The 26,871-nt window shown below is 47.3% G+C and overlaps 4 protein-coding genes across 14 annotated transcripts in view; 1 reads left to right on the forward strand and 3 right to left on the reverse strand.

Moving 5' to 3' along the window:
* Positions 1-5,671, reverse strand: tdrd1 (tudor domain containing 1). Of its 4 annotated transcripts, none has more exons than XM_085904147.1 (24): positions 5,624-5,671; positions 5,218-5,339; positions 5,094-5,131; positions 4,966-5,020; positions 4,770-4,884; positions 4,642-4,708; positions 4,475-4,555; positions 4,225-4,407; positions 4,014-4,157; positions 3,781-3,946; positions 3,653-3,715; positions 3,385-3,561; positions 3,209-3,316; positions 2,972-3,142; positions 2,673-2,915; positions 2,372-2,599; positions 2,095-2,262; positions 1,711-2,037; positions 1,449-1,565; positions 1,232-1,363; positions 986-1,153; positions 437-907; positions 327-370; positions 1-243 (listed from the first exon to the last, which is right to left on the reverse strand). In XM_085904147.1, exons 2-24 carry the CDS (start codon positions 5,324-5,326, stop codon positions 148-150), a joined length of 3,471 nt encoding a protein of 1,156 aa, XP_085760273.1. In that variant the 5' UTR covers positions 5,327-5,339; positions 5,624-5,671; the 3' UTR covers positions 1-147. The 4 variants fall into 4 exon arrangements, with proteins under 4 accessions (XP_085760273.1, XP_085760272.1, XP_085760274.1 ...); XM_085904146.1 differs by having other exon boundaries at positions 5,583-5,664; XM_085904148.1 differs by lacking the exon at positions 5,624-5,671 and having other exon boundaries at positions 5,218-5,572.
* The window catches only part of ccdc186 (coiled-coil domain-containing protein 186), a 23,033-nt gene continuing 1,306 nt past the window's right edge, over positions 5,145-26,871 (forward strand). For 2 of the 7 annotated variants that reach the window (XR_015063359.1, XR_015063361.1), the window contains exons 1-22: positions 5,149-5,302; positions 6,049-6,194; positions 6,924-7,810; positions 7,952-8,078; positions 8,422-8,550; positions 8,988-9,200; positions 9,277-9,396; positions 10,133-10,237; positions 10,531-10,629; positions 11,674-11,760; positions 11,832-11,974; positions 12,301-12,556; positions 12,639-12,828; positions 13,271-13,363; positions 13,455-13,683; positions 14,791-15,010; positions 15,079-15,158; positions 16,743-16,861; positions 17,047-17,341; positions 18,926-19,064; positions 25,537-25,977; positions 26,553-26,631. Coding sequence is in view for 1 of the 7 variants with exons in the window: in XM_085904151.1 (XP_085760277.1) it covers positions 6,945-7,810; positions 7,952-8,078; positions 8,422-8,550; positions 8,988-9,200; positions 9,277-9,396; positions 10,133-10,237; positions 10,531-10,629; positions 11,674-11,760; positions 11,832-11,974; positions 12,301-12,556; positions 12,639-12,828; positions 13,271-13,363; positions 13,455-13,683; positions 14,791-15,010; positions 15,079-15,162 (2,961 nt within the window). In the remaining 6 variants the exon portion in view is untranslated. Of the gene's footprint in view, positions 5,303-6,048; positions 6,195-6,923; positions 7,811-7,951; positions 8,079-8,421; positions 8,551-8,987; positions 9,201-9,276; positions 9,397-10,132; positions 10,238-10,530; positions 10,630-11,673; positions 11,761-11,831; positions 11,975-12,300; positions 12,557-12,638; positions 12,829-13,270; positions 13,364-13,454; positions 13,684-14,790; positions 15,011-15,078; positions 16,642-16,742; positions 16,862-17,046; positions 17,342-18,925; positions 19,065-25,536; positions 25,978-26,552; positions 26,632-26,871 lie in introns of those variants that run through there. The other 5 variants (XR_015063360.1, XR_015063364.1, XR_015063362.1 and 2 more) reach the window with 5 other exon arrangements.
* nhlrc2 (NHL repeat containing 2) overlaps positions 18,563-26,871 on the reverse strand; it is a 9,232-nt gene continuing 923 nt past the window's right edge. Inside the window, exons 3-13 of one of the 2 annotated variants that reach the window (XM_085904154.1) lie at positions 26,078-26,127; positions 25,554-25,959; positions 24,918-25,039; positions 24,717-24,846; positions 24,555-24,648; positions 24,255-24,486; positions 24,056-24,178; positions 23,790-23,999; positions 23,502-23,715; positions 22,820-23,046; positions 18,563-18,664 (exon numbers count right to left, since the gene is read on the reverse strand). In XM_085904154.1, the coding sequence (XP_085760280.1) occupies positions 18,563-18,664; positions 22,820-23,046; positions 23,502-23,715; positions 23,790-23,999; positions 24,056-24,178; positions 24,255-24,486; positions 24,555-24,648; positions 24,717-24,846; positions 24,918-25,039; positions 25,554-25,959; positions 26,078-26,127 (1,910 nt within the window). Of the gene's footprint in view, positions 18,665-21,607; positions 23,047-23,501; positions 23,716-23,789; positions 24,000-24,055; positions 24,179-24,254; positions 24,487-24,554; positions 24,649-24,716; positions 24,847-24,917; positions 25,040-25,553; positions 25,960-26,077; positions 26,128-26,871 lie in introns of those variants that run through there. The other variant, XM_085904153.1, reaches the window with a different exon arrangement.
* adrb1 (adrenoceptor beta 1) lies at positions 18,895-21,068 on the reverse strand. Its single transcript, XM_085904156.1, has one exon. It carries the CDS (start codon positions 21,066-21,068, stop codon positions 19,881-19,883), a length of 1,188 nt encoding a protein of 395 aa, XP_085760282.1. The 3' UTR covers positions 18,895-19,880.

A 26,871-nucleotide genomic window follows, 5' to 3' on the forward strand; every position in this document is an offset into this window, starting at 1 on the left:
TGAACTTGTGAGTGAACTTTAATTTAACAAACAGACATGTGATCGGAGGGTAATAGCATAGCGCGCTAACTTAAGAGATGGTAAAAAAAACAGAACAAACGAGATGGTCATGTGATTGGAACAGCATAAAAGAAGGTGAGAAGTGTTTTAAAGCTGCAAGCGTTTGCTAAACTGCGTCAAAGAGGAGTGAAGCAGCTCCATCAATTTCTCCAAACGCTCAGTCACCAACTCTAAACGCTGAATCTGCAGGAGAGAAAATAAAAAAATAAAAAAAGGTTCTGAAGATGTTGGCAAGTTGATTTTGATAAACACAACGAAAAGCAGACCTGTGGCTCTGCACACGAACAGAAATGTGCAGAGATCGGGACACCTGGAAAAGACAAAGATGGTCAAAGATTTTGTAAATATTCGTGAGTAAAATGAAAGCTCGACCCACTTTTCTGGAGCTCCTCTGCCGAGGTTTGGATCTGCTGTGGGCTTTGGGGGGTCTCATTGAGGCTTGCAGTTGGCTCCGCTGGGTTTTCCACAATCGACGCACTTTTCTGGAGCTCGTCTGCTGAGTTTTGGATCTGTTGTGGGCTTTGGGCGGTCTCCTCGAGGCTCGCAGTTGCCTCCGCTGGTTTTTCCGCAATCTTCTCCACGGCAGGGGTCATTTCCAGCCGAGGAGTGTCGCTTCCCTCTGTCTGCTCGGCCGAAGGACTTGGTGCGGTCTGAATTTTGGGGCTGTCCAGGGCATCGAGGATCAGAGCGCTGACGTGGACGCCGCCCTTTTCGGCAGGGAGGCTGAGAGTGAGGACGTTGGCGAAGCCGTCGAAAGACAGCGCTGTGGCGAGGATTCCGTCCTGCAAGCAGCTGAGGAACATCTGCAGTACTTCTTGAGGACGCTCGGCAGGGAAATGCTCCTTGCCTTCGGAGGAGGGGGTAATTGTGGCAATAATAAACAGTAAAATAAAAAATAAAAAAAGATGCTGGTCAATGTACTCACCAATCAGAGCGCAACGTGCGATCTTGAAGGAGGGCTGCAGCAGGCGCTCGGGAATTGGCAAAATGCGGGAAACGGGTAAATTTTCCACATTGCCATAGTCGGCGTAGAGGACCGTGACCTTGTTGTCACCCACTGCAATGACCACAGCGCGGTACCAGGTGTCATCCGCTGTTAAGAGGGACAAAAAATAAAAAAGTGGATGCGACATTTTGGCCAAGGGGCATACAAAGTGTTTTATTTCTTCACCTGTGAACTGAGCGCTGCAGGCGGCCCCGGGAACAAGTTTGCTCTTGTCAACGCATGAGGTCAAGGTGGCCCGGTTGCTGTTGCAGAATGTCGCCAGCTCCTGCATCATCTCCTGGACCTTCTGCTGATCCGCTGGAACAACAACAGCAACAGCAGGACGTGGCAGTTCAGAGCAAATTTGCCATTTGGATTGATTGTGATTGAAAAATGTTCTCACCCTGGATGGAGCTGAGCAGATAGAAGAGGGCAGGGCTGGTGACAGCTGCGATGGACGGCTTGAAGGACTCATTGATGCGTAACTCCACCGTCTTCCAGTCTGCTGGGAAGGTTGGAGCTGCAGGAGCAGAGTCACATTGCAATCACAATCCTAAACTGTCAATCTTTTTTTCTGAACTGATTGCTTCTTATTCCTTATTGCTGTTAACATCTTTAAAAATAGCAGACATTTTTTGAAAAGCTATGATTTTCAAGATACTGACACTCTGGCTGATCTGCCGGCAATTTCTCCTCTGTGCTCATTTGTTGGCAGGCCGGCAACTGGCTGCGCTCTGCTTCGGCGACGCCCAACGGTCGCTCGGCCTTGGGCGACGAGCGTGTCTGCGTCTCTGCGGGAATTTCGCCGGGATATCTGGCAAAGAGATTTGAGACCAGATCGTCCGCGATGCTGCGGCCTTTGCACTGCAGCTCGACGCCATGGCCTCGTTCTGTGATGGAAGTGATGCGTGCGGAGAGCTTCTGGCCTTCCACGTGCGAGTGGAACCACAAGATAGCTTCGCTGCTCCAATCAGAACTGATGGGCTCCACGCCTGAAAGTAAACACACATGTTTGAAGTTTGACACTCACTTCTCATTTGTGTGTGTACCTGAGAGGAAGCAGCGAATAGCCTGGAAGGGCAGCCGGAGGAGCGGAGGCGTGATGGAGCGAATGTTCTTCCGTTCCACTTGCGTGCTGTAACCGTAGTCCACAAAATCCACAGCCACCTTGTCATCAGACTGGGAGTTGACCATCACACGGTACCAGCCGTCAACACCTGTGGAGCCCAAAAAAATAAATAAAAATAAATAAAATAAATAAAAAAACATGAGCCCAAACATGCCCAAAGAAAAGGCTGCGTTCAACATGCGGTTAGGTGGAAACACCTGGAAACGTGGCACAGCAAGGCTCCCCCAATTTTGGTTTGAAATCCGTCGCATCCGCCTCACAATGTTGCTTTAGCTCAGCTTTGAGATCTATCAGTTGCTGAGTGTCAGCCGGGTTGTCAATGTGGCAGAAAAACTCTCCAGGGTTGTTGACGAGAACTGTCAACAGCCCCACCGACAACCCGTCGGCGGGAAGCAGAACTGAGGACCACGACAAAGGCAGCAGCGCTGAGGGTGACGAGAAGAAGTCACAACCATCTCTGTTTTTATTTATTTCTTTTCATATCTGCGTTTGTCTTACCGGGTGGTTCTGCAGCAGCCCGTTCGCCATCGTTGGCCTTCTCGGGAGCAAGCGAGGCGTACCCGGCGGAGACGAGCAGCTCGGCGATGTTGTACTGGGGGTCGCTGGAGCAGTCGACCATGACGACCAGAGCTTTGCCCTCGTGCGCTCCTTTAATCTCTACGTCCAGGATTCTGTTGGATACCCTCCGCTGCAGGGCCAACAGTGCTTCCTTGGACCAGCTCTCGCCAATAGGCTGGATCCCTGCGAGAATCCGCGTGACGGATTTGGCTTATCAAATAATTGAGATGGAGACTCACCCGCCAGAGAGCAGGGAATGGCCTGCATGGGCAAGGCGAGCAGCGAAGAGCTTATGGGTCTCAAGCAGCTGATATGCACATCCTCCGAGTTGCCGTAGTCAATGTAGCCCACGCAGATGCGCTCCTCGGACGTGTACGCCAGCACTTTGGCCCGGTACCAGTGTTGGTCCACTACAACACCACCGCCAGGAGATTAGATTTCAAGTCACGATGTTGTGGCTCGCGTGAGTTCGGTACCTGAGAACTGGGCGCAGCAGACCGAGCCGGGCGCAGGTCGAAAGTTTTGGGGTAAGGGTATCTGACTGCAATGCTGCCTCAAATTCTGCTGCAACTCTTGAATGTCACCTGCCGAGTTTAAAAAAAAAATCTCAGTTTCAAAATGTCAAAACTTGGCGCTTGGATGAAATACTCACCAGCATTGTCCAACTTCTGCACAATCATGTGATGGGGCGAGTGGAAGTGTGTCATCACGGCGGAGAAGGAGTCCCCCACGGCCTGCGTGAGGGGCTCGGGTGGCTGAGCCCACACGTTGTCGTCCTTCCCCAGACATTGACGCTCGTAGGTTTCCATGGCGGCGTTCAAGATGGCGTCTGAGCGGGGGATACGGACACTGTCAACATCACCCTCGACCGGCGCGGTCAGTGGAAAGAGAAAAAATGAATAGCCCACAGAGAGGCTTACTTGTATCTTTATCGGCTTCTTTTGCAAAACCACCATCGATGAGAACTGAGCTCAGACGTTTTCCTGAAAGAAGACCTTCATGTCACTTTTCTGCCACACATTTTACGCTCACGTGCGGCACGCCGTACCCGTGGGAAGCTCGATGTCCACGGCTCGTGCGTGAACATTTGTTAGTGTTTCCACCAGCTGCACAGTCAGCACCTTGCCAGCCAGAAGCGCAGTGACGGCTGAACAGCACTCGGCAGACCAGCTGCCATTCAGCGGTTCCACGCCAGCAACACGACACTCCATTGCCTGAAGAAAATTGTTTGAAAAGTTTTATCAGCATCACAACAGATTTTTTTTCTTGTTGTGGACTCACGCAAGGATAAAACGGCTCCAGGTCAGCAGGCAGCGGCCTCATCCTCTCCACGGGAACGTCCTCCTCATTCCCATAGTCAATGTAAAGCATATTAGCCGATTTTTTGTCAGCAGCCAACTCCTGGACCAAGCCTCGATACCAAATCTATCAAAACACGAGCAAAAGCATGAGCGCAAACGTTTTTGTTATTCTGCGCATCGTCGCTTCTTACCAGGTCGACGGAGAACTGTGCAGCGCACACTTCTCCGACGCGGGGGACATATGGAGGGGCCGCCGGGGGACAGCTGGGGGTCTTCTGGAGCTGGCTGCTGATCATTCGCAGACTCTGTAGCAGCTCGGGGATTTGGACAAGGAGGAAAAATCTGCCAGGGTTGTAGAACTCCACCACGGCCGCCTAAAATAAAATCTCCAGTTAATAAATATTTAGCAATTCAAATTCTTATCATTCAAGGTAGAAGTACCTGAATATCAGCTCTGTTATCAAGCTTGATAGGATGCAAGTCCTTCAAATAAACCCCGCGGGGGGCCATTGCATCTGCTGACTTTGTTTCGCAAGGGGGTGAGCAAACAGGAAGTAAATACGATTAATATTTGTTGCTAAGGTGTCAAAGGTCAGATGTCTAATTACCTTTGAATCCGGATGGGCGGTATTGCTTGCCAACGTTGCCAAAGCAGCGGTCTGATTCGGCTTTTCCCTACAAAATTGAACTCAAGTTTTAGTGCAATGAAACAAGTTGAAAGCTGTAATCGGCTTACCTTGCGGGCTGCGGGTCAGCGGGCACACAAATCTGTCTGTGGTCCTTCCAGTCGTGCGCCTGGCACACCCGGGAGCAGTATGTTGTCTTCTTGCAACAAGTACAACGTAAAGACCCTGGCAGAGAAAACAGCGGAACAAATAAAAAAATGCATCTACTTGAAAATGTCAAATGCAGTATTTACTTGGAAACATTACCTTGATTGCCACAAAAGTGGCAGCGGCACAAAGGTGATTGCATGGAACCTAAAGCCTTTATAGAGAAAATGAAACTTTTTTTCATGAATTGACAAGCGGTTATCAATGATTTAAAAGGTAATACATACGGCAGTTGTATCCCCACTGGCTGGTGGCAGTATTGCACCTGCAAAAAAAGGTAAATTGGACTGGCGTTCCGATATGTGGCAGAAAGCGTTCGAGTCAACACAACGAAGAGTTAAAGGTGTTTACCGGTTCCAACAGCCTGCAAGACCTGCCCAGGAAACACTGCCGCGTTGGAGGACGGCTTTCGCAATGGCCGGTTAGGCCGCGCTAAGTACGACGAAGATGGGTTGTTCATGGCAAATGGCGTTCTATAAATTTATACAAATACAATATTTAAGACTTAAGTGACAAGGTGGTAATAACATTTGCAATTTTTGTCGAACTTAAACGGGGGTCGCCATGACGAAGCAAAACTTAGCCTAAATGTTAGCCTAACGATCGCTTACTAATTGCATCTAATTGAAAGCTGTGTTTGAGGACATAACAGATGTAATACACAAATATGTAACCGTATATGAGGTGAAAAACTATAATAATTCAAATTAACTCACAGTTTCAACTAAAAGTTCGACTTTTTCTGGCAAATACGTACTTGTTTGCGCTGGACAGCACGTGTTGATAATTAGAAGCTCACTACGCATGCGCAATGACACAAGCTGCTGATTAGTCTATTATTATTATTATTATTTGTATTATTATTATTATTATTATTATTATTACTATTGGTGTTCTTGTTTTTGTTGTTGTTACTGCTGCTGTTGTTAATATTGTCTACGTATTTTACATACACATTGTAAAGTAGAGTGACAACGTATTTTTTTATCAAAGTTAATTTAGTTCATTTCATTAAAAATTATTAATCAACTATAACTGATACAATTATAAATGAAAATATTTTATTTTAAATATTTTTATACGTAATTTACATACGGGGAGTAGTTACACTACCACTTACGTCGGACGTCACGAAAAGCTTTGCCTCTGATTGGTTTGTGTCTAATGTCCGTTCCCTCCCAGCCGTGGCCATATTTGTTGATGTGTCATTCCAAAAAGGACTTGTTGGGTCGACCAGCTGGAAAGATAGACAAAGTCACGGCTCAAAGTTCACCATTAAGTTCACCCCGAGCTGCTCACTCGTTCTGCTCATGGATTTACCACACTCGGTAGGTGGATATGAACACACCATTCTATCAAATGCTTGTTTTCCTTCACGGATATGATTAGCTAGCTGAGCCGCCTTCTGTAGGCTAGCAATGCTGTCACTATCGCTACAAGCTAAAGGTGTTTGCGTTACAAATGATCAGCGCCGGTTATTGCTTTCTGGAAATACATTGTTCTGGCGTTTGTCTGTTATTGACTTGTTATAACTGCAGTATAGGAAGCTCAAGACGTTATGAGCAAGCTCATAAAACACTGCAAGCTAACACCCGCATAATAGGCTTGACCGTCTGTGATTGACATCAAATGAAGCATAAACCAAGTTAAGGAGCATATTTTGGTTTACTAGGCGCGGCTGTGACAAAAGCTTTTTACCAAAGGGCTTGTGTTATCTTGACAGCTGACATATGTCAAAAGGAGCATCCACGCCTATTGCTGCTTGAATGCAGTATTTTTATAATACATAGAAAACATTCAAGGTGGATGAGAAGCTGTCCATTAAGTCTCTTTATTCTGTAACAAATGTGAATAGACAAAGCTGTGTGTGTTTAGCAAAATCGGGAAGCAGTCCTTTTTAAGAGAATAACGAATGTTGCTGGGATTCTGTTCACAACCCAGTGAAGCAAGTAGCATGAGTTTATTTTAGGTATCAGGTTGAATAAATAGCCGAAAAGAATATTTGGGGCCCTTCAGTCAGTCTGCTATTATGTAATTCCTCTCCCTTTGTTTTTCAGATTTGATGCACAGAAGGTACAATGGAGCTACCTGATCCAGCCTCGGACGCACACGTGATGGAGGGGTCCAATGTCGAGTTGATAGGAGGTGAATTGCCACAGTTACAGCAGCTACAGAATTGTGAAGTAGAAAAACAAGAACCCGCGTCAGATGAATGTGCAGCAGAGGAATGTATGCAGACAAAAGGTGACTTTATTAAAACTAAAACAAATCGTCTTGCAAAGACAAAGATTGAAGGACAAGATGGAGGGGGTGAGCCGGCATCCAATGACAACTGTGATAGTATTACATGTTTAATTAAAGAGGAACAGCCGTCACCTTTTTTAAATGAAGTGGCCGCAGGCGATGCGGTTGAAGTTTCCCACTCCGTAGAAGCCATATTGACTTTTGACAAAGACGGTTCTCCCAACGGCAACGACGAGTCGCCCGTCAGCAAGGAGCCGTCACCACAGAGCCGCAACGGATTAACTGAGAGTGAGTCATCCCCGTCGCTCCACGCCGCGTCCAAACACTCCCCCCTTGACTCCACGACCACCACATCCGGCATCTCCAACGGCCCCTCCACCCCTTCTTCGGACACCATCAGCTCCTCCCTCAACTCCAGCCCTCAAAGCGGCACCAACACGTCGGCGCCCTCCGATTCGACGTCCAGCCCGTATGACACGGACTGCAGTCGGAAGCTGATTTCGCAGATCCAGCGCTCCCTGTCGCAGGAGTCTCTGTTGGACGAGCTGGAGTCAGAGCTGATGGCCTGTCAGCTCCCCGAAGTCGAACGGAAAGGAAGCTCGCCTGTCAATGGAGTCCGTTCGGAGCAGGAGGACTGCATGTTGGTCTTTGAGAAGTGTGTCCAGTACAAGTATGCGCAGCAGGAAAAGTCCATCCAGAGGTAAACTCTAAAAATGTTTCCCACTTTGAATAATTAAAAAATAATAATAATAAAGTTCCTCAAACTGTTGAGCTCATTCATCTTTTATCTACTCATCACATTTGCTCAGATTTAATTTAAAATTGCCAATGTGTTGTGAAGGTTGCTGGAGGAAAACAAGCGGCATCAGGATCTCATCCTGGGCATCTGTTCCGAGAAGGACAACATGAAGGAGGAGCTGAAAAAGAGAGACGAGACGGAGAAGCAGCACATGGGCACCATCAGAAATGTTGGTGGTATTTATTTTATATGTAGACCAAAATCAAATCATTTTATTTAACCACAACTCAGTGTCGGGGCTTTATTTGGTCGTCGTGTCATACACCTGCTCCCCTCTGCGGTACACAAACTGCGAGTGTTTCTGTTCAACGAGAACACCAGGACTAGATTTTATCGGCACAGGTTGATACTAATCACATCCCAGACATATAAAGCAGCAGTTACGGCAGACCCAAACAATAACAGAATCAGATTACCTGACTAATTCTCTGCGCAGGTGAGGCGTGGCCTTCCTTCGCTGCCCGCCATGACGTTCACCCTGTTTACCGTCCAATCTGTGTTTGCGTTGACAGCTGGAGGGAAGAGTTACCGAGCTGCAGCGGGTGCTGAAGGAGTCCCGGGACAAACTCATCCAACAGGAGCAGGCGGCTAAAGCTAACCTGATGCATACGCAGAAGGAGATGTCCTACCGGCTGGAACAGGTAAAACAGTTTACAGTGGCACAAAAAGATCTCATCACGCAGCAAACACTGTCAGTTGAGGGCAAGAAGAACAATTATTTTCTGTTGGCTCTGTCATTATTTTGTTGATTTTATTTATTTTTTGCACCGTGCTTGGCAACAAGCAAAGTGTGAGGTTTGAGCACGTCAAACTCGTTGGAAATAATAACCTGTAAAAGCAAATAGGCATTTTTCATCCAGAACTGTGCACACTGTGTTACCACATTATCAGAGTCAGAGTTGTTGTTTTTTTCTTTTCTCTTCACACCCGACAGGTTTTAATTTCACCGTCCATTGAACAAAAAGAGCTTGAATCTCACCATTTTTGTCACGTATTGCCGCCGAGGGGTTTCGAAAGCTGCCCATTTCAAGTCCCCTCACTCAGTCATGAAATAAAAGCTCCCCAACTTTCCCTACAGGCAAACAGGAAGTGTGAGGAAGCACGCCAAGAGAAGGAGACCATGGTGATGAAATATGTGCGGGGGGAGAAGGAGGCCCTGGACCTGAGGCGGGACAAGGAGACTTTGGAGAAGAAGCTGCGGGAGGCCACCAAGGAAGTTGACCGCCAGGCCCTACGAGGAAACCAGCTGGCCCAGGAGAGAGGCCGCCTGCAGCAGCTGTGCGACGCCAAGGTCTTTCGGAAAGGAACGTCACAAGATGCTTTTTGCCGTTGTTTGCTCATTGCATGTCTTTCTGCTTTGCTCGTAGGAAGGCGAAGTCAGCCGGCTGACTCGAGAGGTGGAAAGGTTGAAGGAGGATAACAACTCTTATCTTATTAAGGTCAAATGGGCCCAGAACAAACTCAAGAGTGAGGCTGATGCCCACAAGGCAGGTGGCATTTTGTTCTAACTGCAGAGCCGGATTGAAAAATAAATTAAAACGTATATTTCATTGTATTTGACACAAACAGAGAAGGAAAAGAAAATCTGTAATGAGAATATGTTCCAGTTCTTTTGTTCAAAATTACAAATGAGAAAACAACGTCACCTCAATGTAGATTTCTATCACCTGGTGAATATAAGCAAATGAAATGTTATTTTGAATAGCAATCAAGAATCGTTCACGCGGTTAATTAAATTGACTCCCAACTCCATTTTCAGGCAACATTTTGAAATGTCATTTTAATGTCTATTGTCATCATTTAAATGTAACCTACTTGTTCATAAGAGGTGATAATCATTTTAGATTGCAGGAGCTCCCGACAAAAACAAGATGACTTGTGTGTATTTTTGATTTGATTAGCAATGAAATGGGAGGGAAATTATACAGTAATGAACCCGCAGGAAACACGTCATTTCGGTCTTTCTTGATAATGACTGTAATGTTGTTTTTTTTTACCCTCCGCCGGGGAAAGGTAGTTTGTAGCCACAGTCCATTTCAGACCGATTAAATGATGGCTGAACCAATCTACAGTATTAGTATTAGTAAATGAAATGAGAGTTTGTCGATATCTGAATCGTGTGTGTGTGTGTGTGTGTGTGTGTGTGTGTGTGTGTGTGTGTGTGTGTGTGTGTGTGTGTGTGTGTGTGTGTGTGTGTGTGTGTGTGTGTGTGTGCGTGCGCAGGAGTCTAAGGACAAGCTGAGGGACATCACATGCAAACTGACACAAGCCAAAGAAGAGACGGAGCAGATTCGCAAGAACTGCCAAGACATGATCCGAACGTACCAGGTCTGACACATTTTGTGGGATATTTATGAATGATATTTTGTGTGATATTATGTCGTACTGGGGCGAAACACAGTCTGTTCTGTGACACTGGTGACTTTCCAACAGGAGGGAATAAAAAGATTTTTTTTCATTTCATACATTTTTAAAAGTGAGGATCAGCAAAGAAAACCAATAGGCGGTTAATCTAATTATGATGCTGTAGTTTCCATAGATGCCGCGTGGTGGTGCTAAAGAGCTGCTTTCTCCCGAGTCCTAAACTGCAAAACGATAAATGATGATTCTTTGTTCGACAGGAATCAGAAGAGATCAAATCCAACGAGCTGGACGCTAAACTGAGGGAGACCAAAGGAGAACTAGCCAAACACATGCAGGAGCAAACGGACCAATTAGAGGTGACTCCATTTTGTACGCATGCAAATGTGCATCTTCATCCTGGCGGCTTTTAATACATTTCCAAAAAAACGCAAATCAACACGTGATAGTCTTGAAGCACAAAAATTTCTCTTTCGTCACATTTGCAGGATTAACGAGCAAGGACTTAATCCAAACACAATGGCCTGTTTTTTTTTTTCTTTGTTTTTTTTTACATCATCCTCTTTTCTAAGAGGAAGGACAATTTATATATAAATGGCCTAGAAATGATCAATATGAAGCAGAGCATTCGGACAGCTAGCCCAGAAGACGCCACCCACTCCCTGTCTGTCTTCCCGCCGCCTCGCTCATTTACCCTGAGTCTCAAACCGAAACGCATAAATAAAAAGCTCTCAAAGCGCCTGTTGTTTTGCGTTAGACGTCAACATTTCAATTTACACGCGGCGCTCTACTTTGTCTTCCCAACCTTCGCATTTAATACAACATAAAATTGCTTTTCCTTGATTATATAGTGCCTTCGTTTTGAAAAACATGCCACTGTCTACTAAACAAGGCATTCACAAAAAAAAAAACCCCAAAAAAAGATTTTCTTCCTTAATGGTAGTTTGTTATGCTCAAGAGACAGTCATAAATTATACAAGTCATGAATTAACGGAGCAAATAGCAAATACATTTTCCTCAGTCTCATTTAGTGGCAGGTTGTCGTGGATACCGCGGCCCACTAATAGCTTCTTGGAAAAGTTGACTCTCACCAGTCCTGTTAATGGCTTTGTTTAAAAGATGAGACAAAACATCATTTCATGCCGCTTTCACGTTCCTAATGAGCGCGCCCAAGCACGTAAACAATTTGATTTCAATGAAGCGGCTGTAAAATAAAAATCAAACAGATCAGGCTTTATACTATCAATATATTGCGGGTTGCATCTTACAATTGTCGAAAGCGATAAATAGCTTGCTTGACATTATTGCTTTATTTTTGATGGAGACACAAATCCATTCATTAACAATTGGGTGACAGCGGATCAGTTCAATTCCGAGGTTGAGAGTTTTGCGGCTTGTCGCAGGTGCACCGCGTGAAGGCCAAAGAGCTGGACGACCTGAAGAGGAGTTACAAGGAGAGCATGGATGAGCTGGACGCGCTCCGCACCAAGGTTTGTGCCAAGGTGTCGGTGCGGCGTGTCCGCTGACACGCCTCTGCTAACCGGCTTGTCATGCTCCGCAGCTCAAGTGTCTGGAGGACGAACGCCCCCGCTGGGAGGATGAGCTGAGCAAGTACCGCGAGATCATCAACAGGCAAAAAGCCGAGATCGGTCGCCAGAGGGACGAGTTGAACAAGATGGGCGCGCTGCAGGAGGAGCATCAACGGTATTGGCCCGGTGGTAGAAAAAATAAAATCGCAATTAAAACACCTATTAAAAGAAATTTTAGCCCCCCTTGTACAAAAAAAAGATGTCACACGAAATAGTTTAGAGACAAATAAATTCCGATTGAGGTCTTTGTTCGAATGAGGTTTTTGATACTCACGACGGAGAACGTGACACACTTTTCTGCCTTCCGATCCATGTCATCTGCTTTCTTGGCCTGGGCTGTCTCCCGTGACGCTTGTGCCCTACTTTCCGCCTCATTTGACTAACTCCTCCATTCCATTCAAAGCACACCTCCCTCCAGTTAATTGATTGTTTTGATGCCAGGGCCCAACAAGAGCTCACGTCTCGGTGCGATGAGGTCGACTCGCTCAACGGCCAGATGGCGGACCTCCAGCGGGACGTGCAGGGGAGCCGGGAGCGCGAGGCCGAGCTGCTGGGCTTCACCGAGAAGCTCAGCAGCAAGAACGCCCGCTTGCAGTCGGAGAGCAACGCCCTGCAGTCCCAGCTGGATCAGCTGGGCGACCGCTTCGCCGAGCTACGAGCCAAGCTGGAGGAGACCGACGGCGCCCTGGATGACAAGGTTGGGCTGGAGCGCTGCTTTCCGAGCAGGTGCACAGTACATGAGTGGTTTACTCCATGAATTACACCTCAACATTTTGCAGTCGCGCCGACTAAAGCAGGAGGAGGTGCTGAGGCAGCAGGAGGTGCGAGCTCTGCAGGAGGAGAGGACCGAGCTGCAAGGCGAACTGAGCCGGCTCAAGACGCGAGTGGACGAGTTGAGGGACGAGCTGATGACTCAGAGGAGAAAGCAAGCGGCCAACATCAAGGACCTGACCAAGCAGCTAACACAAGGTCAGGAATGATTTAACCATTTTGCTGTCAGCCACAATGAAGAGCAACGAATCCTTCTTATTAGCAGGCTAGCTCCTGCTTATTACTCTCGTCACATTCGCCAAGTTCAGCGTTAGCATCGTGCACGCGCAAATGCTTGGAAGGTCGTTCAGCTTTCCTTAAGGCAGCCTGTGATCATTCCTCAGAGTTCGTCCGCCTTGATGACGACTTTCTTATCTTACTGAAGTCTTTCCCGAGCTTAACCTGCACACGTTCTCATTTTTATGAGCGCAGACGTGAGGAAAGTAATAAGGTTTCAATGATAAAATAGATAGAATGATAAGCAGAGCGCAGACCTCGCTTGAGATTTGTTGGAACTCAAGTAGCTCAAATCAGTTACCTCTTGACTATGATTCCAATGACAAATTTATTTTTCCCTTCCTTTCTTTTTGTTCTGTCTCAGCTCGAAAGCGACTGGACCAGGTCGAGAACGGAGGCTGCGACCGCGAAGGCGGCAGCATGGGTAGCCGATCCAGTTCCTCAGGTGCTTCGCCTGGTTTGTCCCAAATCTTTATGAGAAGTGCCTATAAATTATCAATGCCCATTTTGTTTTGTGACTCTAATGAACCGTGACCTTACTCCCCAAGGCTCCTTGAACGCGCGCCACGGGGGCGGAGGCGAGGAACGCTGGCCGGAGAGCCATTCGGGTTCCTCCATAACGGCGGCGGCGGTCGACAGCTTCCCGGAGGTGGATAAGGCCATGCTGGTGGAGCGCATTGTCCGTCTGCAGAAGGCGATGGCCCGAAAGCAGGAGAAAATTGAGTTCATGGAGGATCACATCAAGCAGCTGGTGGATGAAATCCGCAAAAAGACCAAGTGAGTGTCAGTGGAAAAAAAAAATTGCGTTCATAATTAATTAACCAATTATTTGATAAAATAAAAATTGAATGAATTTGTGTAAAAAAATATATATATATTGTTATGCAATCCGTATAGAAAATGAATTAACATCATATTCAATTAGGTGAATTTATCTATATACAAATATAAAACCATACACATAAAATAGTTGCTTTGACGAATCGTAATAATCAAAAAGAAATAAACCCATTCCAAGTAAGCAGTATTGGAAAAATGCCTGAATGAATGTAGCCAACAAATATTCCATGCCTCTTGTGTATTAATCCGCGTCCTGATTAGCATTTCCATTGACCTTGAAGGACAGCATATGCTAAACCGCATTAATAACAACACGCTATCACAGACACTTACAAATTCTTACCTACGCTCCGTCCCGTATGCCACGATTCATTAAAAGCTATTTATAGCAGCCTCGCGGGCGGGGGCCTAAGAATGAATTAGCGTGCATCTTCAGTGATTCATATTCACGGTCGCTCAGAAAAGTGTGTGAAGGGCGTCGGCACAATGGCACCCGAGTAACCACGGGCAGCGGGGAGTCCCCGCCTCTTCCTTTATCGACTCTCGAAGCTGCTTGCCACTAAATCCATTCCGGTGTAATGAGCTAAATCCATTGAGTTAAATCTATTGATTAGCAAGGGTTTTATGAAAAGGGCTCCACTGAGGTCCCGTATCAGATTGCTCTCTGCCAATGGCCGTCAATTGCCATTTTGGCTCAACCTACATTACGATTCAGGACACATCCCACGGTCGGTGTGCTAAAAATAATCTCGTAAAATAGTCACTGGAGTAGCAAGGAGGATGTGGGAGCGGGCTGTTGCGCTTTTTTGTGCGTTTAGTTCGTTCTTATATTCACTCATCTTCACTCGGCTTCTGTCAGCACATTTGTTATCTTTCTTCCAGGTGAAATGCTGACTCCCCTTTTCGTACGGCTCCAGCTCACGCCTCCTAAAATTAGCATCTCTATTTCTGTATTGTCACTTGCTGGGGTTTTTTTTTTTGGTCACTTCTCAGTAAAATGCATTTTCAAGTCAAAACCTCCGACTGACCTCGTCTTGTGCACAGAATCATCCAGAGTTACGTGCTAAGGGAAGAGTCGGGGGCCCTCTCGTCAGAAGCGTCGGACTTCAACAAGGTTCACCTGAGCCGGCGGGGGGGCATCATGGCTTCGCTGTACACGTCCCACCCGGCCGACAGCGGGCTCACGCTGGACTTGTCGCTGGAGATCAACAGGAAGCTGCAGGCAGTGCTGGAGGACACCCTGTTGAAGAACATCACTCTCAAGGTACGCTCAAGATTGCACTTGCTTCTTTGTCCGCATTTGAAAAGCAACGTCCTTTTCTCCACGTCCAGGAGAGCCTTCAGACGTTGGGCGCCGAGATCGAGAAGCTAACTAAACAGCAGCGAGACCCCGTAGACGGAGCGAGGAGGAAGTAAGTGAAGGACTACGGACCTTTAGGATGCAAATGTGCCAGTAGCGTCCTTTTTCTTCATTGTCATCTTCTCGTTACCTTGCCACTTACTTGAATTGTTTTGTCAACTTTGCAATCGCTTTGGTGCAACGGATCGCGATTTCCTCCGTGGACTTTTATTTGACGGCTGTGACGGGCCAATATTCTGAATGTAGACTGGAGATTGTCGCAAAGAAAACGGACCAAATATCAAATATATATATGTGTGTGTGGGGGGGGGGATTTTTGTCTCCAGGTCTTTTGTTCAACAACGCCATCCGCCAAGTAAACCTCAATGCCAAATTCTTTTTTGAAAAGAAACTTGCACGACCCCATCAAAACGTAGCACTCCAAGATGTGAATTATTCGTTTCCTTGTCACTGAGCTGACATTTCTGCTGCTTGGTAACGGCAAAGCGTACAAAAATCTATCCAGGGACAAAGTGCAATGTGTGCCCTTTCTTTTAATTTTCATTTATTTTGCTTTTCATTTTGTTTGCCAACCCGTGTGCGCGCGCGCGCATTTGTCTGCTCACCTTCTTCTTCCATTTCAGCGAAATAGGCGTTTGGTTTACTCCTCACGTCCGCGCCGGACTTGTCCGGTCTTATTGGCTGGTACCAAGTTGACTTTGATGATTGTTCCATTTGGCGCCGTAATCCCTCTTTGCTTTTAGGTCACACGCACGCATACGAGATGAAGGGAACGACGGCCGGTCGATACAAAAGGTCTTTATTTGATCTCATGCGGCGGCGTCACAACAAACTGTTTCATGCATCGGGCCAAACCCGCCGAGCAATATTATTTTGGAGAAAATGAGATAAAAATGGAAACATAATTCTCTTTCTCATGTAGATGTCCCGCAAAATAGCCGCATCGGCGCCGGAACGGGGAAATTTATGCGGCAGTGCCTTTCAATACAGAACCCAACGAAGCAGGTTATTGCCACTTTCACGCGATGAAATCGTTTCGTTTGACGCGTGACGAAATCTGCGCCAGCAAAAATTAATTTCAACACGACGGTGCTGGACAAGTGAATGTGTGCGAGTGTTAGTTACGACTCTAAGACGCCTCAATGCTGTTTACGATACCAGACGGCAATCGGGAAAATCCCAGCTTTTAACACAGAACTCAGCCGAGTGCAGCGACTGCATCCGCGAGTAGTATGAAAGGGCCTTCCGTGGGATGACATGAAACATGATTCGCGTAGCTTTGAGGTGACGTCTAAAATGGGATAGATAATTGCTTTGTTTTAATTTTTTTTTTAATTTTATTATTTGAATCATTTTCCTGGTTATGTGCAATGATTTCAGTGGGCTCTGTCTGTGTGAAACAAACTGTGATTCTAATTAAAATGTAGATTTGTATATACTGAATGATGTGTATATACTGTGGATATACAGATTGTGTGTGCGCATATATATATATATATATATATATATATATATATATATATATATATATATATATATATATATATAAAAAAATAAGTGGATCAAGGAAATAAATGAAATACGTCTGACCCTTGTGGAATGTTATTGTTGTTGATTTTGCTGTTTTCACCTCCAGTCAATGTCATCAAAAGGAACAACGATTCCTTTTTGTGGACGAGGCAGATTTAGAGTCCCTTTCCCCCCTTCAAAAGGAGCGCAGTCCGCAAAGCTGGAGGTCACACGGTACAACGCATGGTAGGATTTAATCACTGCCTGCCTCATATGAAAATGACAATCTGGCCTATAAACTAGTTTTAAATATTTAATGAAATGATGGGTTAATACATTATGAGTGAAATGTCAAAACATAAATTACGTTTTGACCATCGCTGCTTTCGGAAGCGCATTTTTTTTTTTTTGCATAACACATTTTTCTCAAGTGTGGACGAGGGCTGCTGACGGCGCTCTATGAGACGGGCCATCCATCAGGAGGTAAAATATGGCGTTTCCTCTTCCACTGGACAGATGTCATTTGACTTGTTCATGTTTCCTCCCCAGTCCGCTTACAGGCTCAGTGACACGACGCCGCAGGTTGATACTGTGTGACCGTTTCAAGGAGGCTATTTTTAGCTCGCTGATAAAATGCCGTCTCTCCTCCCGGCTTTGGATGACTACACTAGAAAATGGCCAAAGCTGTATTTTCTAACAGAAGCGCTCTGTGGAAAGAGATAACCGGTAAGACTGACTAAAACTAATCCAGGTGCCTTTCAAACTTTTTCACGACCACCCCCCAAAAAAAATTCAAGTCTCATAGAATTAGCCAAAGTGTTCATTAAAAATGAGACAAGTTTTATTCCCAAAAAGTATTATGAAATTGTAACAAATAGCAATGGTTAGTGTGATCAATTTCACATTATAACGTTAAGAGAAATGTATTACATCATAATGTAAAATGTCAAATTTATCATTTATAATGAACTTTTTGATATACTTCTGCCATATTTAACCCAAACGACGAGTTATCCTTCCATTTGTCGTGCATTCATTGAGTCTATTTTCATAAAGAGAAAAGTAAACACTCGAGTGCAAAAAGAATATCCGTCTCGCTGAATTATTTTCCCATTTACGCGCTGAACTCGCTTCCACTTTGGGCTCCTTTCAGCTGTAATTTGGCAGCATTCCCGAGGGTTGCGACAGACAGCGGGATCCCCTAAAAAGAAAAATCTGCCGCTTGGCTAATGAGCTGTGAAACTGCTGCAAACGTTTGCGTTAATAGTTCATATGTCGCGGTGCGTGGCGAAGCGTGCGTCGGTACACAATTGATGAACGGCTGGCGCTGCTTTGCTGGCTGCTCTTAGAGAGTGCGGCAGCCAGATAAGAGCAAGAAGTCAAAGCCCACGGGTCGCTCTTTCATGTGGTTGCTCGCTGGATCGGGGCGGAGGGGTGGGGGAGGACTTTGCCACATTCTCTTCCATCATATGCTGCCGATTATGCAAATAGAACAAAACAGCACATAGTGGATTTGAAAAAAAAAAGTCTACACACCCCTGTTCATATGCCAGGTAAAAAAAAAAAAAAAAAAAAAAGATTCCCACCTATATAACCAGTTCCGGAAATAAAACCGAGAATGTAGTTGCACAAGTGTGCACACCCTCTTGTGTTCAGAATTAGCTAATCACATTCCAATTCATGTTAAGCACAAGTGCAACCATTTTAAGTGTCTCTTGAGCATTGATAAAGTGCAGCGCTTCAGCTGTCCAGGTCGTAGGTCACATTCATGGTGGGAAAAGGTCCATGTCTATTTTAATGCTCAACAGTATGAAGATGACATCATTTATTGTATAAAAAGAAATATTTAAAACGATATATTTTTCTTCTGCTACGATGATACATACTTGATCACAAAGCCTCACATATGAATGAGCTTAAAAAAATGATTCTGGCTTCACAGACGTATTAATGTGCACGGCCTGTTTCATTATGAAATGTGTTATTCTTCCAAATGCAAATGAGCGTCTCCATCTGTGAGGGCGCTCTGTTCGTCTCAGTACAGGCGACCTGCCAAGAAAACAACCTTTAATAATAATCAAGCACTCCCCTGTTTGTCATCAGCGATGTGGCACTCGTCCATTCATAAAATTCCTTTTGCTTTTGTTCCGTTCACTTTTTTTTTACCACTGGATTTATTTTTTGTGGACAATAAGTGTACACTGTTATATACAAGCTGTATACGGACTCGCAATGTGTTGACCAATGTTATGAAGCCAAACAAACAGAAAGCGACCATGAACAACAAATGTTTTTCTTTTAATTCCACAGGACACTCACAAACAGCATGTCAAGTCATATTCAACACGATTCTGGAATCAAACCCGCAACCTCATGGGCAGGAATAAATATGCGACATTTTCCTTTGGCTGCAATTGCACTTGTTGACGGATGTGAGGTAAAACACAAGGTGAGCTTAAATACAAATACGCAAGTATACAACAACAACAACATCCTTACGGTCCAGTTAGTGAGAACGTACGCTCATCATTGCCAGTCGCTTTATAAATTTTGTCTTCAATTTTTAGAAGGAAATTATGAATAAAAAGTGCACTCTTTGGACCTTTAGAAGCAAAAACCCATCCCTTCATGTTTTCCATTGCACTCAATAATATTCTAAAAAGTAAGCTAAATGGATCAATCAACATTTTATATGGCCCGCCAGATTTAGCTAGAAATATTCAAGGTGACTGAATCTGTCCAAGAATTGATTTATACTAAACAATAATGTACCTTGATTCATCAATGAAAGTCGTAAGAGGGCTCTCTCGAGTGGTGTGCAAAAGAATCATTGCCTAAATTAAAATTCCTGGCTCGAAAAAGTGTTATCCAAGTTCACTAAATTGGTCCCCTGAAAATTACTCATGAGAAATAATGTATCTTTGTTCATCTATGTATTTATGCTAGAAGAATGAATTGTCCCAAAGCTTGAACTCCCTCCAGTGGTACATTAAAGAATCACAGCCCAAGTAAAGCTCAGTTGTATTTAACTTTAAATACATTTGTGTTTAATCTATAGGAAAGTTTTCTTTTAAGCATTTACGACAAGTTTGGTGTTCCGTGAGACGGATGTAAAATATGTATGTGCCTTGGGTCAACAAAAGTTGCAATACATTGTTAAAAATGTAGTCTTCGGCACTTTGGGATTTGAGTACGGCTGGCTCCTTCGTGATCACACTTCAACGCTCAAAAGGAGGGGAAAAAAAGAAGAAAGTCATGTTAGGAGTCAGAAATGCGACTCAGAGCGAGGCAGCTTCCCGGTTCCGGCCACATTCCTGTCGCTGATGTCCATCAGGCTGCAGTCCGTCCACAGCCCCAGCGTCCTTCCGCCTCCTCCGGGCTCCAGCGAGGATGCCCCCACCAAACCGGCCGAGTAGCGGCTCAGGTCGCACGAGCTGACGTGCAGCATGCGCTCCCTCCTGGGTCGGGGCCGACGGCACAGCAGCCTCTTGAAGGCCCTGCGAAAGTCCGGACTCCGGCAGTAGATGATCGGGTTGAACGCCGAATTGGCGTAGCCCAGCCAGTTGAGAAAGACGAACAAGTCCTCGTCTACCAACTCAGTGCCAAAAACCCGCACCACGTTGACCACAAAGAAGGGCAACCAACAGAGTGTGAAGGTTCCCATGATGATTCCCAGCGTCTTGAGCGCCTTGTGTTCCCGGAGCGCGGCCATGCGCGGCGGCTTCCTCTTGCACCGCGCCCCGCTGGCGTGAATGTGGAAGCGTCCTTCGCAGCGGTCGATCTTCTGCAGCTGCTGCTTGGCTTCCCGGTAGACGCGCGCGTACACAAACACCATGACCACCAGGGGTAGGTAGAAGGACACCACGGATGACGAGACTGCGTATGCGCGATTGGTTACGAAGTCGCAGCACGCCGGGTCCTCGTAGCACGCTGCGTGCGCGCTATCCCGGGACCAGTGCATGAGAATGGGCAGGAAAGAGACGAGCCCCGAGACCCCCCACACGGCGCATACCGCTGCCTTGGCCCGGGCTCGAGTGAGCAAACTCTGGTATCGGAACGGCGCTGTGATGGCCACGTAGCGGTCCACGGCGATTACGCACAGCGTCTCGATGCTGGCTGTGACGCACAGCACGTCCACGGAGATCCAGAACTCGCAGAAGAACGAGCCGTAGTCCCATGCGCCGCGCAACTGCAGCGCGGCTCCAAACGGCACCACCAGAATGCCCATGATTAGATCGGCGCACGCCAGGGACACCACGAACACATTGGTGCGTGTTTGGAGACGCTGCGTCCGTGCGATGGCCACGATGACCAGCGCGTTCCCCAGAACGATAGCGAGCACAATGATCGCCATCAGTAGGCTGATGCCCGCCACCCATTCCTCAGACGCGGACGGTCGGGCGGCGCCGCCGCCACTTGGAACCGTGTCGTTGCGGGGCTCCACGGCCCCCATGACGGGCTCCCGTCGCGCGCTAACTCCATCTGGAGCTCCGCGGTTGGAGCTCCAGACGACAGCATCGGCCCGGGATGTCAATCGCCGGGCTCAGTGCGTCACGGACGCAGTGAGCCAATCATAAGGCTCTCATCACATCCGATACAATGCAGTGCAGAGAGGCAGTATACTTTAGCGTGGCCATCCACAGCATGGTTGCAATTTTGACTTTTAAGCTTTGAGTGGCATTTTAAAGTAGGCTTTCAAACTCCTGAGTGCAGCTGCAGGCAAATATGTAGAGCAGAACGTTTAGAGACCAATCTAAAGTTGGCTCCACCGACGCGCAGGGCACCTGAAAAGCTTGCAATTGTGCTTACTCGTCTTTAGGTGGCAGTATTTTGCATGAGTAAAAATGCTGCAGTTAAAACCCGATTTTTACTTGCTCTGCGTAAGATGCAAGTTTACATGAATGTACTTAACTTGACAAGCTCCTCTCGAGTCATTGTCCACTTTGTTGTGTTCATAATATGAACGCACGCACAGGTTATGTAATCGGCCACAAAACTGCATTGTGCATTTCACCTGAATAGTTTTCTCAAGACCATACGCACAACTGTTTAAGGCTTGCATTCTTTACTTTGTTTTGACAGACAAGAGTTGTTACATATCAAAATCCCTCAGGAGGCAGAGGCACCACTCATTCCGGATTGCCTGTGCGCTTACGTCACACCAAAGATAAATGATCGGGTCAGAGGGCGTGTCGTCCCCCTTGAGACCGTCAATGCGATTAGGGCAAATTGAAGTGCAGAAAAGAGCCACTGCGTCTTTGCTTTGACACAACAGTGGCCCCTGAATGTTTACCTACCCAGGGGGAACCACAGCTGAGAGGACAGCAGGTCTATGGAGTCATATGATCATCCCTCTCCCATGATATTACAAGATATAAAACAAACAAAAACAAGCAGTTGATTTTGACCAATAGACAAAACATTGCATTTAAAAAGATTATTGCCAACTGTTATTCAAGGCACTTAAGGGCCGGGGGTGCAAACGCTCGACGGCGGTGTCTTGTGACATTTTTAGATTCTTATCAAGTTTGTTCATTTCAGCTCTTTGATATTGGCAACATTTCACGGGCTGTTGGCGACCTTTCAAGTGTGCTGCGCTTTGGAACATAATATTAGCGATGGCGCTGATGAGAGCGCAATCGGTTTGTACAAAATTGCAAAAGAGATGCTAATCTCACAAGTAGTACAAAATGTTGTTTTTCCCGTTCCGACTGTGACATCATGTTACCTCAACTCCTTGCGTAAATAAAGTCCGGCATTCATATTTCAAGCTGCAGCTCTTGTTCAAGGTGCATTAGAGCTTTGATTTGTAGCAATAAATGTCCATGACTGCTCTGATGTAATGGAGTGCTTTTAGCGTGGTCACTGCAGCTTATGAAAATCAGGTTTTACAAGCATCCCGCTTTTACCCAAATGGAGCGACGCCGCGGTCAAAAAGCATCTTGAGCTCATCCGTCAGCTGGCCGACGAGAGCCCGAAAGAACGTTTTGCTTCTGAAGCGAGTGTCTACCGAGCTCGTGATGTCGGCTGAGTTCAGGACGTTCCGATTTTCTCCTTAATTAATTATGCAAAATAGTAACCTTGCTCCTTTTGTTTTAACCGCAACATTATTGTAGTAAGCTAGTTTTTTATTTAAACACTTAAGGCTTTGCGATTATTATTATCTTTTTTTTTTTAGAGGGAATGTGTCAATGTCACAGCGACCTCGCCCGTGGCGGGATTGTCATTGAGCTGGAGAGGCTGGTAGAAGGCCGCCGCTCTCATGGTGCAGGTCGCCCCCGCCGCCATGCAGAAGTAGAGCCAAATGCTCAGCGTGAGACTCGCATGCTGTTTCTTCGGAACTTCCGGAAGTTTGGCGGTGACGCGCAGCGGCTTGGACAGATCCGTGATGGCGCCAGTGACCGCCTGCGCGTCTAGAAGCCACTCGTCGTCTAAAAAAAAAAAAAAAAAAAAAAAAAAAAAGGCTTACGTTTAAATATATATTCTCTGGAGGAAACAAACACCTGTCAAAAAAAAGAATTGGCTTCATTGAATCAGGAAGCGACGTTGCAGAGTGAGAAGCAAACGCGGGCATGGGAGCGCTAATTCTTCCGCTGATTAATGACGCTGATTGCCAGCGCAGCGTTCCCTGGAGAACAGCGACTAAAAATCCACCATTTAGTCCCGGCCTGCACTCCGAACCGCGTGCGTTGAAATTCCCGCTGATCGGATCACTCCAAACCGACTCGGGGATCACGTAATATAGCCCGGGCGCTAATTACGTGAAGCGAGTGGCCGTGTTCTTATCGTGCCGAAAAATTGACACTGACAGAAATTTTGTGTGCAGAATTTTGAGGGGAGGGGGGTGTCGATGAATCGTTTCCCGTCGTGGCAATGTGCTTCTCACCTTCGGCAGAGAGGGTCCAGCAGCTCGGCGCCTCGTCGGTGAGTTTGGCTCCTTGGGGGAGCGACAACGCGAGCGACAGGACTACGGTCTGTCCGGCACTAGCCGATACCGGCGGCATGTCAATCCTGACGGCCCCTCGGGGCATCTTCGGGGTCTTGCCGGGAGCCTTCACGTTAGCGCGTCCCGAGTCTACGCGGTCCGAGGCAAAGAGGAACTAGAGGAGGGTGTTAAATGTGAAAGTCAGCTGTGGGGACGTAAAGCCGTCTGAAATCTCGCAACGCGATTTACCAGCGAGACGCTTTTCGAGCGGAGGTCTAGCACTTTGATTTGGTGGTTGTTGGTGTCGGCGACATAGAGGAGGTTGCCGCCGCCGCCCGCGCAGATGCCGCCGGGCTCGTTGAAGCGGGACGCGGCGAAATCGGGACCCACGGTGTCGCCCGCTTCGCCCGTGCCGGCCAAAGTGCTGCAATGCTTCGTCTTGGGGTCCACCACTTTAATCTGCGCGCAAACACGATTGAAGTCATTCATCTCCAAGTGCACGGACGCATCCTCACCTTGTGATTGTAGGAGTCGGCCACGTAGAGCAAGTTTCGCTGCGGCGACCACGCCACGCCCAGCGGATGCTGCAGCTTGGCCTCCACGCCCTTCCCGTCCACATCCCCGAAAGCAAAGAGGTTCTGGTTCAAACCAGGCAAAAGCGCATCAGGCAAAATGGGATACTTACTCAAAAGGCCACCGCGACCTTTCACCCACCGTGGGGTCTCTCTCGCCACCAACTAGTAGCTTGACGGCGCCGTCCTTCAGCGCCAGCGTGCGCACGGTGCTGCTCTCGCTGTCCGCCACGAAGAGGCAGCCCCACGGGTCCTCGGGGGCGGCGGCCAAGCCCGAGGGCTGGGCGAAGCCCGCCTTGTGCGGGTAGGCGTTGTTGCGGTTCTCCTCACTGCCGCTGCCGGCCCATCGCACGCACGTGCCCGCTTTGCACTCGCTGTTGGACGTGACAATGCGGTTGAGGCGCGTGGCGGGCTGCCAATTGCAGTTGTTAGCCTGTATCACCTTCCTTTGGGCAGTTTCCCATCTGCTAGGAACACAGCCCAGATCTGATGGGTTCCCGCCATGGCCACCCACAGCACGTTGTCTTCGGCGCCGCCTACACACACACACGAGCGAGAAAGTGACCTATTTGGCCGCCCCATATTAAAAACCGAGCTCACTCACCAGCTGTGCCCAGCGCTACGTCCCAGGGAGAGCTGATGGGCTGCTCGTCTCCCATGGCGCCGCCGGCTTTGTCCGTACCTTGGACGCCGAGGCCGGCCAGCGTGCTGACCCGCCCTTCCGACAGGTCGATCTGCATTGAGGGAGGCGGGCACGTGAGCGGAAACCACAAGCCCGAGAGGGACTTCCTTGTCTCGGTTTGACCTTTCGGATCAGGTGGTTCTCCGTGTCGGCCACGTAGATGACGTCGCCCTTCATAGCCACGCCCTGAGGAGAGTTGAAGGAGACTTCAGACAAGGAGCCGTCTCGCCTTCCGCTTTCAGGGCCTGGATCCAGAAAAAAAAAAAAGCAAGCTATGAGGCATGCAATGTCAGTAATCATCACAACAACAAACAAATCAGTAAAAAAAAAATATTTGGCAATGTTTGGATTAACGACAGCAAACTGCAAAAAAGCAGAGCTCCACCGGCGCGGCGCGTATTTGGAGAGCCCAAAGCAAACAGCGGCCGTCGAATGAGTTCAGCCGACAGAAATAAAAGTCCCACTGGGCATTTTTGTCCCTGCGATGGAGGTCGTCGCCAGTTCCCAGTGTGCACTTCGTCCCGGACGCTGCCAATATGAGTGTTGGCCTGGGAACAGCACTGGCGGCCATGTGGCTCCGTCAAGGCTTTTAGAAGCATGGGATTGAGTTAAAAATAACCAAAAGTCCTGATCTTTTTTTTTTTTCCTATTGCTGAGGTCGCAGTTAAGGGTGTTAAATGGTCGCACTTACAAACTGGAGCAAAAACGCGTTGCAGAATGCACATTTGTATTTCTCTTTAAGGAAACACGGCACGCTACCTCCGATGATGTGCAACACCTGACACGTGGAAGACGCCACCAGAATGCGGTGATGTCCCGTGTCGGCGATGGCCAGTCTATCGCCGGCGCGGTCCACGCAGAGCTTCCCGGGAAACGACAGGATGCTGGGAGGCAGCGAGTCCCGGTAGAGCTTGACGCCCACCAGGTGCGCCAGCAACAGCTTCTTCTCCCGGTAGTAACGAAGGCTGACGTCAGCGAAGAGCCTCAACCTGTCGCGGTGGCCCTCGCCCACCAGCGTGAAGAGCAGGTTGCCCCGCGGGCCCACCAGCACCAACGTGGGCCAGCAGGAGACCTCCAGCTGGTGCCAGAGACTCGCGTCACTGTCGTTCACGACCGGGTGGCGGATGTCGTAGCGGAGCACGGCGCTGCGGACATTGTCCAGAACCTTCCGAGGACACACGCGGTAAGGCTGAACAATTTTTTTTTAATATGCAATCATTTTTTCAAAATATGATTCTGGCATCAAAATGGGATTCAATTAGATTTAAATTTGACTGACTTACCTTTTCATTTGGGAATTTGGCAGAATGTACGCCAACAATAACCAGTCCATCTGAGATGATAAAAAATGTTGTTAGAATTTTCTTCATGTATTCAAGCTTTAGAATGTTTATTTGTCTTTTCAAAAGAGCCCCGACTAATGGTTCGGATCTAAGCCTTCCGTTTTTGGCTCAATTATGTCAACAACAACAACTCGTGCAAGCCCAAGCTTTGCTTTCATGTTCTCAATTGGCCCAAAGCACTTCATGTAACAACTTAGTTTGTTGTCAAAGAATGCATCTCTGTCCTGGTTAGAAATCCCACAAAAACGATTTCCCCGAAATCGTCCGATCGCTCCGACGTTACACAACTCGCAAACGTGTTTCGAGGCGCCGCGTTCAGCTGAGCGTGATTTCTTGATAGTACTCCGTTTATCTCGCCAAATAGTTTGACCACCAATACATTTATATTGAATTGTCATCTTTGTTGACTTTTCAGGCAAATTGCTCAATTTTGCGGTGTGCCGCGAGGACTCTGTCGATGCCGTCTCCCACTATTCGACCTCAATCGTGGAAAGGTAAACAAAATATGAATCCTCCGCAAAAACATATTGCAGTTATGACGGGCTGCTTACTGTGGGAGTGACTGAAGTGGGTGGCTCCCACACCTCGCCGAGCACAACGGCAGACGGAATGTACCCGAAGCCGTGCCAAAGATAAGGCCTGTTTGATAATAATGTGCGGCGAGATGGCCAGTGTGTGTGCGTGGCGGCCGATGTCGAATTTCAAGCGTGGACGTATTTTTAGGTACTCGCAGA

Source organism: Syngnathus leptorhynchus, chromosome 22 (genome assembly GCF_054491065.1).
Source record: "Syngnathus leptorhynchus isolate UIUO chromosome 22, UIUO_Slep, whole genome shotgun sequence".
Classification (NCBI taxonomy): domain Eukaryota; kingdom Metazoa; phylum Chordata; class Actinopteri; order Syngnathiformes; family Syngnathidae; genus Syngnathus; species Syngnathus leptorhynchus.

Bases quoted from the DNA above. Each gene is read 5' to 3' on its own strand.
- tdrd1 (XM_085904147.1), bottom strand. From the start codon at position 5,326: ATGAACAACCCATCTTCGTCGTACTTAGCGCGGCCTAACCGGCCATTG. The intron at 3,143-3,208 runs GTACCGAACTCA...GTGGTGTTGTAG, and splicing joins CTGCTGCGCCCAGTTCTCAG to TGGACCAACACTGGTACCGG. The intron at 1,566-1,710 runs GTCAGTATCTTG...CTGCTCCTGCAG, and splicing joins GCCGGCAGATCAGCCAGAGT to CTCCAACCTTCCCAGCAGAC.
- adrb1 (XM_085904156.1), bottom strand. From the start codon at position 21,068: ATGGGGGCCGTGGAGCCCCGCAACGACACGGTTCCAAGTGGCGGCGGC.